Source organism: Colletotrichum abscissum (genome assembly GCF_030869225.1).
Source record: "Colletotrichum abscissum strain IMI 504890 chromosome Unknown Scaffold_15.1, whole genome shotgun sequence".
NCBI classification, from domain to species: domain Eukaryota; kingdom Fungi; phylum Ascomycota; class Sordariomycetes; order Glomerellales; family Glomerellaceae; genus Colletotrichum; species Colletotrichum abscissum.
In genome coordinates this window covers 934,442-949,583 of record NW_026850043.1, presented here as the reverse complement: position 1 = coordinate 949,583, position 15,142 = coordinate 934,442, and the positions used below count along the sequence as shown (strand labels likewise).

General features: G+C 52.9%; 6 protein-coding genes across 6 annotated transcripts; 4 read left to right on the top strand and 2 right to left on the bottom strand.

Annotated features, from left to right (window-relative positions):
• Positions 1 to 1,204: 1,204 nt before the first annotated feature.
• Positions 1,205 to 1,439, top strand: CABS01_07280 (uncharacterized protein; the record flags this gene model as incomplete). The annotated part of the gene is made up of 2 exons (XM_060540643.1): positions 1,205 to 1,264; positions 1,332 to 1,439. 2 exons carry the CDS (start codon positions 1,205 to 1,207, stop codon positions 1,437 to 1,439), a joined length of 168 nt encoding a protein of 55 aa, XP_060403528.1.
• Positions 1,440 to 2,474: 1,035 nt separating this feature from the next.
• CABS01_07279 (MFS hexose transporter) lies at positions 2,475 to 4,278 on the bottom strand (the record flags this gene model as incomplete). Its single annotated transcript, XM_060540642.1, has 4 exons — positions 2,475 to 3,105; positions 3,166 to 3,614; positions 3,684 to 3,888; positions 3,965 to 4,278. The coding sequence occupies 4 exons, from the start codon at positions 4,276 to 4,278 to the stop codon at positions 2,475 to 2,477; spliced, it is 1,599 nt and encodes a 532-aa protein (XP_060403527.1).
• Positions 4,279 to 6,244: 1,966 nt separating this feature from the next.
• On the top strand, positions 6,245 to 7,823 carry CABS01_07278 (cellulose-binding protein; the record flags this gene model as incomplete). Its single annotated transcript, XM_060540641.1, has 2 exons — positions 6,245 to 6,553; positions 6,618 to 7,823. 2 exons carry the CDS (start codon positions 6,245 to 6,247, stop codon positions 7,821 to 7,823), a joined length of 1,515 nt encoding a protein of 504 aa, XP_060403526.1.
• An 831-nt stretch (positions 7,824 to 8,654) lies between these two features.
• On the top strand, positions 8,655 to 10,491 carry CABS01_07277 (dimethylaniline monooxygenase 2; the record flags this gene model as incomplete). Its single annotated transcript, XM_060540640.1, has 5 exons — positions 8,655 to 8,697; positions 8,762 to 8,893; positions 8,952 to 9,011; positions 9,073 to 9,361; positions 9,417 to 10,491. The coding sequence occupies 5 exons, from the start codon at positions 8,655 to 8,657 to the stop codon at positions 10,489 to 10,491; spliced, it is 1,599 nt and encodes a 532-aa protein (XP_060403525.1).
• Positions 10,492 to 11,198: 707 nt separating this feature from the next.
• CABS01_07276 (aryl-alcohol dehydrogenase AAD14) lies at positions 11,199 to 12,347 on the top strand (the record flags this gene model as incomplete). Its single annotated transcript, XM_060540639.1, has 1 exon — positions 11,199 to 12,347. The coding sequence occupies one exon, from the start codon at positions 11,199 to 11,201 to the stop codon at positions 12,345 to 12,347; it is 1,149 nt and encodes a 382-aa protein (XP_060403524.1).
• A 353-nt stretch (positions 12,348 to 12,700) lies between these two features.
• CABS01_07275 (uncharacterized protein) lies at positions 12,701 to 14,395 on the bottom strand (the record flags this gene model as incomplete). Its single annotated transcript, XM_060540638.1, has 2 exons — positions 12,701 to 13,379; positions 13,440 to 14,395. The coding sequence occupies 2 exons, from the start codon at positions 14,393 to 14,395 to the stop codon at positions 12,701 to 12,703; spliced, it is 1,635 nt and encodes a 544-aa protein (XP_060403523.1).
• Positions 14,396 to 15,142: the final 747 nt, after the last annotated feature.

Below are 15,142 nucleotides of genomic sequence, written 5' to 3'. Positions count from 1 at the left end.
CATGTACAGAACTTTGACCATATGCACTCACTTAGACACAGAATTGATATCCTTTCAGCTATTCAGATCTATGTCAATTGCTTGAACTACAGAGTCACAGATGAAATTGCTACATTGTGCTGATCAGTGTCTGGTGACCCCTTGCTTGGCCCTTGTCTTGAGTAATGCCACACACAATCGGAAGATCAAGTCGGGTATATTTGACATTCTGAGATTGACAGCTTTTCACATAATTAATGCTACGTATCGAGTAAATTTCCATGCTCATGCTGACAGTTCCTAGAGGAGGGATTGCGGTGAGATATGAGACTCGGGCACACAACAAAAGTGCGAGTATTCGCAAATTACAGATACATAGACCGCTTAGACCACATCTCCGGTAGCAAGACTTGCGGATTTTCTTCCTCATTGCGGTCATTCACAGTCTCGCAGGCACCTTTGAGACCGAGTCCGATAGAACAAGGATTGAATCCAGCGGCGGACCCGGTGTATTCTTCGGTCTCGGATAAGAGGACGCGAAGCGTGGAATCCGTGGGGCTTCAGGCCCACTTCCCATAAACGTTAATCATAGCATTGACAACGACACCATAGCAACCAGTCTTCGTCGATTACACAGTAAGGGTTATGAGTATAGGCGTTAAGCACGCAATCATTTCAAGCCAAGTTGCAATCTGAGAGCCAGTATATAAACCATGAGAACTCACGGGGGTTTCCACGATCTGGATTAGCCCAGAATCGGCCAACGCTACATTTCCTCAGTTCTGGTGTTGGTCAAGCGGCACCATAGAGCATATCCGTCATTACGGAGCAGCCCGGCGCAACCTTGGCCAAGAACTCTTCGTATATTAGAGTTATCTTGTGGGACCCTATCGCGGGCTTTTGAATACGGTGTAGGGGTTGCATTCCAAAGGATTTAATGTATTTTGGGTTCCCGCCTGACTCGGGCTTCATTGTAGAAATGATACGATCGGACTTTCATGTGTTCTCCGCAACTCGCAGAAGATTTCTAAGAAAGCCGAACATAGACTTCCAAACCCGGCGTACAAGCCATCATCTAAGCCTGTACATAAAAGACTGAATACTACCCGTGACGAAGCCTATCTCTTTTGGATCACTCACAACGAAAATTACCTCTTTCAACTCAATTGCAAAGCCAAAACCTCTCTCCAAGACTTAACTTAGTCCAACCTACGCAACTCTCAAGATGCAGTTCTCCAGCCTTTTCGTCGCCGCTGTCGCTCTGGTCCTTCCGGCCGCTGTTAGCGTAAGTCGATTTCTCTGTGCTCAAATCCAACCCATGCCCTATTTCATTTACTAATGCTTTACTTCAGGCTGGCTACTGCCAAGGCACTACCTGCATTGACAGCATTCAGAACTTCGAGTGCCCCAAGCAGTGCCCCAAGGACGGCACCTGCGCGCTCAACGTCGCTTGCTTCTAAGGAATGGGTCAATCGTGGAAAGGCAGCATTCCAAAATATTCAGAGCTTGTAAAATATCCTCGGCGAGGAAAAGTCACTTTTACACCCATCATGAAATTACAAATATCTATATGTTCTGCTTCAAGTCACGCAGTGAAGTGTATGCTTGCTTGGCTGTACCTCAATGTCTAGTCGTACCTTATTCGATATGCAAATAAACGGCGCCGTGTCTGTAGTTACTTACTTATCTAGCGCAAATCGTTATTTTCGGCAAGGTTTAGTCATATTGCCTAGGCTGATTTCTAATCATATGGTTTGAGATGTTGACGGTCTAGCCGCTGCTATCCGTGTCTCGCACAGCGTGGGTTTTCTGATCTCCACTGAAGGGTCAATTCAGCAACATCCCTAACGATGGGGGCCGGCCAGGAATCAAGCCCGGAAATAGTATCTCAATCTACTTAAAGTTTTCGCTTTCTATGCTGAACGAAGGAAAACGTTCTATACGCCGCTCGGCTTCTATAGACAGTTGACTACGAACAGAGAGACAAGCAGCTGTTCTTGTGCTTCCTTTTCGTTCCTGCAAAACACGTATCCGCGATTTGTATTATGTTTCGTAGTGCAATAGATATTAGTTTCTGTAATTTTTGCGAGACTAAGATAGCGGCAGAGGATGGCATTTTCCCGAAGATTCCTGTCGCCTTCGAATATCTTCTTCGTTCAAAAGGTGAAGCCAGGCTCTAGATTCTCATAGATATCTTCAGGGCTTCGCCCAGCAAGACCCCGTATCGTTATAACTTATCAGTCCTGCACGCACTCTCCAAAAAACTCAACCAAGTGATAAGTAATGAGCAAGTACTATTAGTAATGGAACTGTGGGTAAGTAGGCTTAGATAGTCATTCACAATAGTCGCACACATCCTCAATCTTTTAGGAATCTCCTGCTCACAGATGTCTGACCGAAGTGCTTGACACAATATGGCAGTTGTATCGATATGATCTAACGCTAAATCAAGGGTATCTTGTGGCCAATGGCCGACTACTATCCTCCCATACCTTTTAGAAGTTATTCTCCTTCTCCATAGCCGTCTTAACAGCCTCTCCTCGTACAGTAACCTCGGTAGTGTAGTCCTTAAACTTGCGAGCCGGGATCTTCTTCATAAACATCTCATCCAACTCCTCGTACGTTCTTCCCGCTGTCTCGGGCAAGTTATACCACAAGTGCACCAACGAAATGACAGCCAAGCCGCCAAAGATGAACGCCAACTTGGCGCCAAGGTTCAGCTGGTCAGGGTTGAACAGGTACGGCAGGACAAAGTTCCACATGGTCGTGAGCGCGTTCTGCAAAGCAAGACCGAGGGCGATGGTCTTGATGCGAAGTCTCGAAGTTGAGACCTCGGCGAGGATCGTGTACGCGGTCGCGCCGATCGTGACGTTGTACCACCAGCAGTACATCATCAAAAGTGCGACAGTGCCCCTGTTGAAGGAGAGTGTTCCGGGAAGGGCTAGACCACCGGTGATGAGGAGGATCACAGTCAAGAATGCGAGCCCGTACACGGTCAAAGGGCGGCGTCCAACCTTGTCAACCAAGTACCATGACATGACGTTTCCAATGAGAGAGCAGATTTGCTGGACGATTTGGAGCTTGAAGCTGTCGGCGGTGCTATAACCAGCCAGCTGCATGTAATACCTGGAAACTGTCAGTCAAAGTACAAAGGTTGGAGGCTGGGGGTAGTGATGGTAGACTAACGTGAAGTAAGAGGCAGCAAAGGTGATTCCCGACAGGGACTGGATGCAAAGAGGCGAGATGCTGATAATGGTACGTCTCAAGTTCGACTTGCGGAAACACTCAAGGTAGCTGGCGCCTGCGGTTTCCTTGCTAACCTGTTCCAGTGTCTGGTGAATGACAGCCAGCCTGACACGGCCTTCATCCCCAGAATGTCCTAGCTTGCTCAGACTCTTGAGTGCCTGTTCATCCTTCTCCTTCATAGCCAGGTACCAAGGACTCTCGGGCATGAAGGGCAAAAAGATGGCGGCGATGGCAGCAAAGCCATACTGGGCACAGAAGACAGCACGGTACGCCCAACGGCTGTTCATAGTACCGGTCTCGTTGACGATGACTGCAACGACCAGGGGTCCGAGTGTGTATGATAGGGCTGAGAGGCAGGTGAAGAGACCGCGGAGGGCGAGGGGAGTGATCTGATGAGGCTCAAATTAGTACCCAATCTGGTCATGTTACGCGCCGGAATCTTGGCTTTGGAGTCTTACCTCTCCGATATATGTGACAGCCACGGTTGATAGAGCACCGATAGCAAAACCATTGATGAACTTGCCGCCGAAGAAGAGTTCATTTGTGGTTGCGACGAATTCGAGAGTGATACCGGTAATGGAGAATGCCAACGCGAGGCCAATGACCTTCTTTCGTCCAAAGATGTCTGCTAGAGGACCGCTACCTAACGCACCCACAACGGCTCTGTATGAAGTAAACATGGTTAGCACATGTCTAGATCGTGTAGTATGGTAAAGAACACGGCGCCGGCATTACTTACGAAGCGATTGGTGCGCCATTGAAAGCGGACTGCCATTTCGTATCCAAGACATAGGAACCTTCAAACTCGTGACCAAAGTCCTTTCGGAATTCTGGAATACTTAAGATGCTGCCGCCTGCCTGATTCTCAAACGCCAGAACCAGGACGCACCATACGGCGTAGATGCACCAGAAGGACGCTTTCGGGTACTTCTTCAAAGACTCAAACTTCCCGAGCTCGTGCTCCTCTTGGTTTCCAAGGTTGGCAAGTTGGGCCTGACCTTCGCCGGGGTGCTCGAGGTGGTCGGCATTGTCCTTCTTCTCAACGTCGACCATCGTGACTGGCTTTCTTACGTGCGGTTAAAAGACGGACCTAAAACGAAATAACCCCAAAAGGAGAAAAGTCAAACGACTAAGGATCGATTCGGATTCAGGCTAAAAGAGGCTGAAGTCTAAGGTAACGCCAAGATGCAGGACAAGGCTAGAAATTGCAACCATCACGGGCTCTAGCGAGTCTTTATAAGGCAAAGCCGCAACAGACACAACGGGTTGAGACTAGACTCGTAAGTACGAATGGGCGCACGAACCCGAATGGTCCCACGCCGACATCATGGAAACGACCACACCAGAAATCTGGAACCTCGGGGGAATGACACGACGGTGGATCTGGGGTGTTGCCAGCATCGTCTGGGGATACCTGCGGGGCCCCGACTCTATGTGGGAAGATGGAGACTGGTTGGAGACTGGCCGAGGCGAGTCAGGAGACCAAGACGCCGTCACGCCAATACCCACCGTTTGTCCGGTGTAGTGCCTGGGGTTTCCCCATCCAGGAGTGTTTGCCGGCGACGAACCCCACGCGAGGAATAGTCTTCATGGTTTCTGAAAATCAGGGGAAGAAGCGGAGATACTCTTATCCAGGAGGCGGCATCAGTCGTTGTCTTGAAGTGCGAATAGACTCATTTGTTATACGTAGTCTTGTATGCCTATGGTGAACTAATCCGAAGCGGCCAAATCTCGGGAGGCTCGATGACTGTATGTGGAAAGACACAGCAGTACTGCAACCGCCTGTAAACGCTATTGTTACTAGAGTTGAAAATGAAAACTGAATTATCTGTATCGTAGCAACACATGTCTTCGTAGATGGGTGATGGCATCGCAGCAGTCTCAATAGTGAAATTCTCCGCCTGAGGAAAATTCTCTTGTCCCGTGCCTTTCTCCCGAGACAGAACCCCGGCTATTCCCGGCACGCGGCACCATTTAGTGGTGTTTTGGTGTGTCGAACGGTGGAGGCGCGTCGCTGGTGGTCGCCCGATTCTACCAAAGAAGTTTGGCACGCCGGCGAGCCGCTACTGTTCGCGGCCCCGACACTTAGAACGCTCTTAGAACGTACGGGGGTTGCTGTCCGACATTGTCCGATGTTGGTCCGCGTTGACATGACGCGGTCTGGAATCTCTAGACGAGAGGCAGACGGTGCTTGACACTTCCTAATTTGATATCTCGGTGGTTGCCTTAGTTCTATGTGGACTTGTTTCTAAGTTAAGCATTGATCGAATCTAAATGATGCTGGGAGGTGATCAAAAGTTGATCAAGCATGGCTCGGAATCCTTCCCGAAGCCAATGGTTGGTTTTATTTCATTCTCTTCGAGCGTGGCAACGCAACTTTTTCTCTCTCCGCAGACCTTCGGTCAAGGCTTTCATGATTACTACTCAATGCGCCTTTACAGCTCTCGCCATGATACCATTTCCAAGACTTTCACGTTCTGGTCTCCAAACATCTGGCAATGACGCAACCCCAGACCGCGGACTTGGTAAATTACCTTGGAGAATGGAGATGCCGTCCCCACTCGACTCGTGTGGGCGCTTGACAGCCCCCAAACCGGCCAAGCTCAAGCCCCAGAAGCTGGTCGGATTGCGGGGTTACCACCCTGTTGAATAATGAGGAGAGCCGGAAAGAGGCCGAGACGGTATTCAGCTGTATGGAGTACCACGCGATGTTCGGGTTAGGTTTTCAGCGAAGTGCAAGTGTGTGTATGTGAGAGAGAGAGAGAGAGAGAGAGAGAGAGAAAGGTGATTCTGTCGACATTCCCAATAAGGAAATCTTAAGCACCGAGGCCATCGTGAGAGCATCGCGCTGAACAGCTCGTCATAAGGGAGTGGGCAGCTTTCTTTCAAAGTGATCGTGCCAAATTCAACTTCAAACCCCTGGACCCGAAACCCTTGCATTGCGGACTTGCATCTCATTCTTGTTCCCTTGCACTCATCACGTCACGACCACAAACCAGTAACCTGCGATATCACCGCCATGGCGCAACTCAACAGACTGCAGACATTCCCAAACAAGCCGAGAGTGTTTGTCCTCACAGACATCTCAAACGAGCCCGACGACGCCGAGTCGCTCGTTCGTTACCTCCTCTACTCCAACCAATTCCAGACCGAGGGCCTCGTCGCCGTCTCATCAACATGGATGAAGAACAAAGTCTGCCCGCAAGACATTCACAAGATCCTCGACGCCTACGCCGGCGCCGTGGATAACCTCAACAAACATACGCATCCAGACTACCCTTATCCCTCAGCCGACAGCCTACGGGCGTTGGTCAAATCCGGACCACCGGTACGTAATTGAAGGATGACAATTGTCGCTTAAAGATCAAATATTCTAATATTCAATCGTACAGGTGTACGGATTCGCCGGTGTAGGTGCAGACAAGCCATTGACCGACGGCGCCCAGCTACTCCTCGAGAGAATTGAGGCCCCCTCACAAGATCCCCTTTGGGTCCTCGTCTGGGGCGGCACCAACGTCCTGGCCCAAGTCCTCCTCACCATTCGCGACAAATACTCCCCCGAAGACGCAGCCAAGTTGCGATCGAAGCTGAGAGTCTACACAATTTCCGACCAAGACGACACCTCAGCCTGGATCCGCACCCAGTTCCCCGACATTTTCTACATCTCCTCCATCCACGGTTGGAACCAATACGGACTTGCAGCGTGGACGGGTATCTCTGGAGACAAATACTACGGTTTCGACCAGGGCGGCCCAGACTTTTCCAAGGTCTCAAAGCAATGGATCAAGGAGAACATTCAGATCGGCCCGCTAGGCTCCGCGTACCCCGACTTCCTCTTCATCCCGGAAGGCGATACCCCGACTTTCCTCTACCTTATCCAAAATGGCCTTGGCGATCGAGAGCATCCAGACTACGGCTCATGGGGAGGTCGTTATGCGCTCACTGACGCCAGCGACGCCGGACAGCAGGGCAAGCATTACAGCGACATGTCCGACACGGTCGTCGGCGTAGACGGCAAGTCATACCGCTCCAACCAAGCCACCATCTGGAGATGGCGCGATACGTTCCAAAACGACTTCGCAGCGCGCATGCAGTGGTCGCTAAACCCCGACGTCGCTTCAACAAACCACCACCCCATCGTCGTAGTCAACGGTTCCCAGAGCCTCGAGCCGCTGTACTTCGAGGCTGAAGCCGATTCAACAATCGAGCTGGACGCCTCAGGGACGTACGATCCCGATGGAGATGCGTTGACGTTCAAGTGGTGGCAGTACCGCGAGCCGAGCGCTTCACAATGGCTGGTCCACTTTGAAGTCTCGGAACTTGGTATCGAGAAGCTGGATTCGGAGGGCAAGAAGATTAGGGTCACGGTGCCGGAGCCCGAGAAGTCTTGCATGGAGCTCATCAGTCGGCAGCCGGTGGCCAAGGGCCAGGTGCTGCATCTCATCTTGGAGGTTACGGATAGCGGAACGCCCGCGCTGACGAGCTACCGTCGCGTTTTGATTCAGGCGACGAATAAAGATTTGAGAGGAGGCAAGCCTTTGAAGGAAGGGGAAGAGCTGTTAGCTATCGGTGATGCCATGAAGGATTATACTGGATGAGAATGCATAGCGCTAGTCCTTCAATGAAAGTCAGTCTCAATTAACCCTCAGATACCGGGCCGGTGAGAGAGAAACCACGCGAGCCTTCTATGGGATTACGCTACTGCTCAAGTTCTTGACAGATCAGGTAATACCGCGCTTGTAGTGGTTTGTGTTGGATACTCAGACGGCACGGCAACCCCACGGCTGTTCATGGCGCGTAGAACTTGTCATCAACATCATGATTCGATGCCGCGTTGAGCTTGTCGATTCTATTCATTGAAGCGTGACAGCATGTCGCCTGAGACCGAAGAATAGGTAGACCAGGATGAGGGTATTTGATCTCATTCAATTCACCCCGGACTTACGTCTCAAGAGTCGGAAAGGTAGACTCCTTTTATTCATTATCGAGCCCAGGTGACAATCGACACAAGATCTAGAATGAGAGTGTATGTTCATGGCGTTTCCAGTCTCATTGGTAGATTGCTGAAGGATTGGAGCGAAGGAAGCTATCTTACATCGGACGTATGTCGGCACCTGATTGGTGTCTTCAAGTCCTTGGGAAATTTTCCTGGCTAGCGGAATTCCAGAGTCGCAGGATTGCAGAGTAGGATGGTGATCAGAGATCCTGTCCATGTCTTTGGAGGTGGTGGCTTGGCTAGCGCTGACGGATACTTCGACGCGCCGTCGTCATCTCACCTGTCTCAATTCTTATTATCAGCGACCTCCTTGACAAACACCCCATTTCCTTCTCTCCCCGTTGCAAGGATATCGCGCTCTCACGGGCGTTCATCCCATCTCAACAATCTTGAGGGTCATCGTCTAGTCGGCTGCATCGGCTCCACGAACAAAATGGACAAAGACAATGCAACAACTGTAGCTGTGATCGGGGCAGGTACGTGGCGTGTAGACAATGGGACATGAGCCTGCTTATCTATTTTACTGATGCGATAATCAAGGGTCCACCGGCCTGTCGATGCTCAAGACTCTCCGGGAAGACGGATTCGATGCTACGTTGTTTGAAAGGCGAAGTCGAGTTGGCGGTCTTTGGTCCTATACCGACGACAAGAGCATGACCACTGCGCTCCCTTGTGAGACCCCTCAAACGATCCTCAACGTTTCCGTTGCTGGATGTCCTAATCGTTCTAGCTACAAATGCCATCATCAGCAAATACACCTGCGGGTTCACGGATTTCCCGATGCCAGATAGTAAGTGCATGAGTGTTTTTTTCGAGACATGTTAGTCTTCCGGTGGCTGACATCCTGAAAGAGTATGGGCCATTCTTGAGCCAGGGCGATTTCGAAGAGTACATGGAATCTTATGCCGAAAACTTTGGCCTGTACAAACACATTGTGTTCAACAGCACTGTGAAGCAGGTCGTTCGAAATGGCGATGGCACCAAATGGAAAGTCGAGATGGTCAGATCAGGCAGCCAGGAGGTGAAAGAGTTTGACAAGGTCGTCCTCTGCCATGGCTATCAGACGCAGCCCAGGATGCCAATCTTTGAAGGTCAAGAGCTGTACCAAGGTCAACTCATTCATTCACAACAGTTTCGAAAGTATGTATCAGCATTCCGTCTCCTGTTCGCTCACTGCTCACCAATGCAACACCAGCCCGGAAAACTACAAGGGCCAAAAGGTTGTCCTCGTCGGTCTCAGCGCCACGATGAGCGACCTTCTCACCATCTTGGTCGACCAAGCCAGAGAGACCTTCGTGTCGCACCGGAACGGCGCAATGATCATAGGTCGCTGGCGCAACGGCCTCCCCACCGACCTTCTCATCAACCGCGCTCGACGACAGATGTCCTACTTTCTGCAGAGAAACTTCCCCAACCAGATCAACAAGCTCGTCAAGCTCGCCACGGGCCTCTTGATGCGACAGCATGGCAAGATCGACCCCGCATGGCGGCTTCTCGAAAACGTTGCCCCGCTCAGCCTGCATCTCGCCGGATGCATGGATACGACCTTGGAGCTTCTGCGCGAGGGCAAGGTGTCGTCACTATACGGTATCAAGAGGTTCCTCGGCGGCAAGAAGATTGAGTTCACGGATGGGACCGTTCTAGACGACGTCGACTCTGTTGTTTGCTGTACCGGCTACACTGCAGATTTCAGTCTCGTTCCCTTCGTGGAGACGAGCAAGCCCAAGGCGGACGCGGCCGGCCATCCGTACGGAGGCGAGTCCATCGCCAGGCTCTATATGAACCTCTTCCCGCCGGCGCATGCAGATAGCATAGCGATCCTGGCGTACTCGACGTACGGCAAGAATAACGGTTTCTCGTTTTCAGACGTTACCTCCATGGCCATCAGCAACATCTGGCGCGGCGTCAGCGCAGACATGATCCCCTCCAGACCGAAGATGGAGCGCGCCATTGATCGCCATCAAGAGTGGGTTGCCGGTCGTTGGCACCAGGAGAATAGATCTGAGCCTGGTGCTGTTAAACAGTGGGAGTTCCAGGGGTTCTTACATCAAGCTGCTGGCACTGGCATGGAGAACCTGGGCTGGGGATGGCGCGGTTGGGTGACGTGGTTCAAGGACCCTTATATGGTGTACCTTATCAACCATGGCGTCGAGACGGCGCATGCGTTTAGGTACTTTGAGACGGGAAAGAGGAAGACTTGGGACGGGGCCAGGGAGGCGATCATCCACATGAACAAGCTGGTGAAGCAGCTCAAGTCTGCTAAGAGGTGAAGCTGCAGATCGTGAGCAGGGGAATCTATGCGGCCATTGAGTTTGTTGTCTTCTCTTCTTATTTAGATTTGTCATAAGGTAGCCACCTACAAGTCTCTCCATTGTTGTGTACCTATCGGCTGTGTCTTCGCTTATGTATCCACGGCCGAGTGGTGACACCGGCTCCGGAGTTAGCCCCGCAAACTCCGGCCTGCCCCTCCGTAAACCCCAACGCGGGCCATGCCGATCGTGCCGGTCCCTCCGCAAAGCCGACCGGATGCTTTAGCAAAGATGACCACGGGCTTGGGCCAGATGCTGTATCACCGGTGTAACCTGTCGTTATGACCGGCAAAGATTGGTTACAGGCGGGTTTGGTGTGCATTTATTGACGCATGGAACGCGACGCACGACCATCCAATACGTCACAGACGCAACAGATCCCCGCATCAAAATGTCGGATCGAGAAGTCGTCTGTTACCGGCATGGAGCCATCGGTATGAGCTCTGCTAAATTCCGGTCATATTTCCGGCCTGATATGTCAGCCGTCCTCGACTGCCGATGCCCCTCATATGGCAAAGTATAAAGCTACGACTTACAGGCCGTCTGTTGTGTTGGTCTTTTAGTTGCAGGACTTTTAATCAGTATCACCAGGCTCTCACAAGGACTTGTCGGCAGCTCATTGTTACACCTAAATAACACCGGTTACATCCTGCTCAAACACAACCACAATGTCCAACTTCATGGCAGAAGCGCCCGAGCCTCCCACCGAGCTGGGCAGGCTCCGTGTCCTCTCGCCCAATGCAGGTATTCGAGTGTCTCCCTTGGCTCTCGGCGCCATGTCCATCGGTGAAGCCTGGGCAGAGGCAATGGGCGCCATGAACAAGGAGCAGTCGTACAAGCTCCTCGACGCCTTCGTCGAGTCCGGTGGCAACTTCATCGACACGGCAAACGGCTACCAGGACGAGCAGTCAGAAAAGTGGATTGGCGACTGGATGAAGGAGAGGGGCAACAGAGAGCAGATTGTGCTGGCCACAAAGTACACCTCGGACTACCAGAGCCACGCGCTGGGTAAGGGCCACACAGCCAACTTCACGGGCAACCACCGCCGCAGTCTCCACGTCAGCATCCGGGACTCGCTCAAGAAGTTGGGCACGGATTACATCGATATTTTGTACCTGCACTGGTGGGACTACACGACGTCCATCAAGGAGATCATGGACTCTCTCCACATTCTCGTCGAGCAGGGCAAGGTCCTCTACCTCGGCATCTCAGACACGCCCGCGTGGGTCGTCAGCGCCGCCAACACGTACGCAGTCGACCACGGCAAGACGCCCTTTAGCGTGTACCAGGGCCGGTGGAGCGTGATGCACCGCGATTTTGAGCGCGACATCCTCCCCATGGCCCACACCTTCGGCATGGCCCTGTGCCCGTGGGACGTGTTGGGTTCCGGTAAGTTCCAATCGAAGAAGGCGCTGGAGGAGCGCAAAAAGGCGGGCGAGGGTCTGCGGTCCTTTGTCAGCACCGGCGAGCAGACGGAGATGGAGGTCAAGATGAGCGAGGCGTTGGAAAAGGTGGCGGGCGAGCACGGCACGGAGAGCGTGACGGCTATTGCCCTTGCCTACGTCCGCAGCAAGGCGCCGAATGTGATTCCCATCGTGGGCGGGCGCAAGGTCGAGCACTTGAAGGCCAATATTGATGCTCTCAAGATCAAGCTCACAGATGAGCAGATTGCGTTCTTGGAAAGCGTCAAGCCTTTCGATGTCGGCTTCCCTGGTAACTTCTTGGGCCCAGATCCTAACATTACTGGAAAGTCCTTCAGGCTGGCGCGCGCATCACAAATGTCGTTCCCCAATGCAGGCAGGCAGACGAGTATCTAAGCTAGATAGATAGAAGCTAGATCAAAAGTATACTGGAGGCCTTGTCTCATCAAACTAGATGACGAGAATCATTAAGTCATATGAGTGCACCAATACGGTAACCCAATAGCTCTCCTCCTGGCTGGGGCCTTAGGAATGTGTCCGCCGAACGTTGGACGGAACTCGGCAGCTTCGACATCATACTTGAAATGATCGTCTCACAGAAGTTCATCTCGTCTACCATCGCGCGTCTCCAGTCGCCAACGATTCACATGCACAGGCTATTTTTGCTCAAAATTATGCTTCAATTGGTGACTACCGCTGAGAGCTGCCTCAAACGAGGTATATATCAAGGGGAGGCCTCCTCAAACCACCTACGTCCGATCAATCTGGGTGACCGTAGCCTTGGATGAATCCAAGCCCTTGTGGGTATCCTTATCAAAGTCAACCGCAGCATCAGCATGCGTATCAAGTCCCATCTGCTTCATAGCATTCGTTCCCACCGCCGCGTCCGGTCCGTCAAAGATCTCCGCCACCTCCTCGAGAGACCGTCCCTTGGTCTCGGGGAAGAAGAAGTAGATGAGAGTAAGGTGAATGGCGATCGCCACGCACCATACAATGTAGTACTTCCACGCAATCGCCTCCATGGCAACGGGGTTCGCGAACGAGTTGTAGACACCCGCCAAGTTACCGGTGAGCTGGTAGAGCATAGAGGCCTTGGCGCGCAGCGAGTAAGGTGTGACCTCCATGATGTAGGTCGCGCCAATCGGCGAGCAGGCGTGATACCAGAAGGAGAAGACAAAGATCATGGCCAAGACGGCGCCCGCGTAGCCCATGTGCTTGAAGCCGGTCTCCTGGTTCAGCGCGGAGCAGATTGTCCAGATGATGTACGAGACGCCCATGCCTGACATGCCGACGAGGAAGAGTCTGCGTCGACCAAACTTGTCCACCATGGTGGCGAAGACGCAGGCCGAGAGGAAACCCCAAATTTGTAGTCCGGCGTTGATGAGGAGCTGGGTCTTGTGATCCGTGACATTGATCGAGTTGAGCACCCTAGACGAAGTTTGTTAGCAATTGAGACGAAGCACGAAGGGTATTCGAGTCTGAACTGACTTTGAGAGGAAGTACGAGGTCAAGGCATTGCCAGACCATTGCAGCATGGCAGGAATGTAGAGAGCCAAGAACAAGCGATGCCAGTTGCCGCGGGTCGAGATCCATTCCGCCCAGCGCGACCTCTTCTGCACCTTTTCCACCTCGAGCGTGGCCGTGATCTCAGCCATCTCGAAGCGAGCAAGCCGGGAGTTGGGGTCCCCGTATCCGTGCCACTTGACCAGAATGTCCCTGGCCTCCTTGTAGCGGCCCTTGTAAATCAGCCATCTGGGCGATTCGGGGCAGAAGAAGACGAGAGACGCCTGGATGACGGAGCAGACGCACTGCAGCAAGCTGGGAAGACGCCACGCCCACGAGTTGGTCATCTTGAAGGTGCCAAACGTGACCCAGGCGGCGATGAGGGCACCGAGCGGCCAGGAAACCATCATGAAGGAGACGACCTGTCCGCGGTGGGTAGGGTACGTGACCTCGGACAGCAGGGGCGGGGCGGCGGTCGAGATGATGCCGAGTCCAAAGCCGATGATGAAGCGGGAGGCGACGAACATGCCGTAGTTGAGGGACCAGGTTTGGATGATGGAACCGACAATGATGAGAATCGAGCCGCCAAAGATGGGCTTCCGGCGGCCGAGCCAGTCGCAGAGCTGAGAGGAGACGAGGATGGAGATGAGGACGCCACCATTGGGGCCGAACGTCATGGCGCCGAGGCGTGTTCCCTTCGGCTCGCCAAAGAACTCTTGCCACTGCGGGAGTGACTGCATGCCATTGAGCATGCTGGCGTCGAAGCCCGTTGCCGTCTGGGTCAGGAGACCGCTGAGAAGCAAGAGGTTGAGCTTCCACAGGGTCCAGTCGCTGTACCACGGCTTACGATCGCGAGGGATGACATCGCTGAGGACGAGGCCCTGGAAGTCGTCGGTGTCGGCACCGGGCGAGTGGACCTCTTCGGTGACTGGCTTTGCCATTGTGATGGTTGTCGTCGTCTCGTCGAAGAGAGTGGGTTGCCTTTGTCAACTTTTGTCGTCGTTGTCTCTTGGAGGAACCGGCTCGAACTGACGGCTGCTGGTTTGCGGGCCTGCAGGGTAGTAGTGAATCCGGCGCAACGGTCCTCTTATATCTCGAGACGAACTGGCAGATTGGAACTTAGGAACGAATTGGAGTCGCGATGCGAATGCGGGATAGCGCCGGCTTGCCTACCATCCAGTATATTGACCGATGCCCCCTTTCAAGTTTTCCCCATGGGCAAGCAGCGACCTACCCCGGCTACCAGACAAACGCGGAGGAAGCTAAGGTTGAATCAGACCACTGCGCCGGTATCCGTAGACTGTCACAAGTTGGCCTTGTTCGAATGGTGGTGGCTGGCGACGCTTGTTGGTGCGCATCCAAACCGCGCCGGGGAGGCCTTTACCCCGATGCCCGATGCAGCATCACGTGGAGTTAAGAGGTTTTACCCCAGATCTACCCCAGGTTCCTCCTCTTTCTCCTCACGAGTCTCTGTTCCTTTCGAGCTCCGGGGTGTGTCTTTCTCCTCACGCGACGCCTTCGACTCCTCATCACACCAGGAGTCGGCCCCCCGGCCGTTCGTTGCCCAGCTTCGGGGAATAAGAGCCGGCGGTGCTTGACTGAACCTCGGGAGACCCATCCCCCGGTATCCCCATACCCCGGGCAACGGCGTGTTCGACGGGCGTCTTACGCCGAGATGCCGAGACACG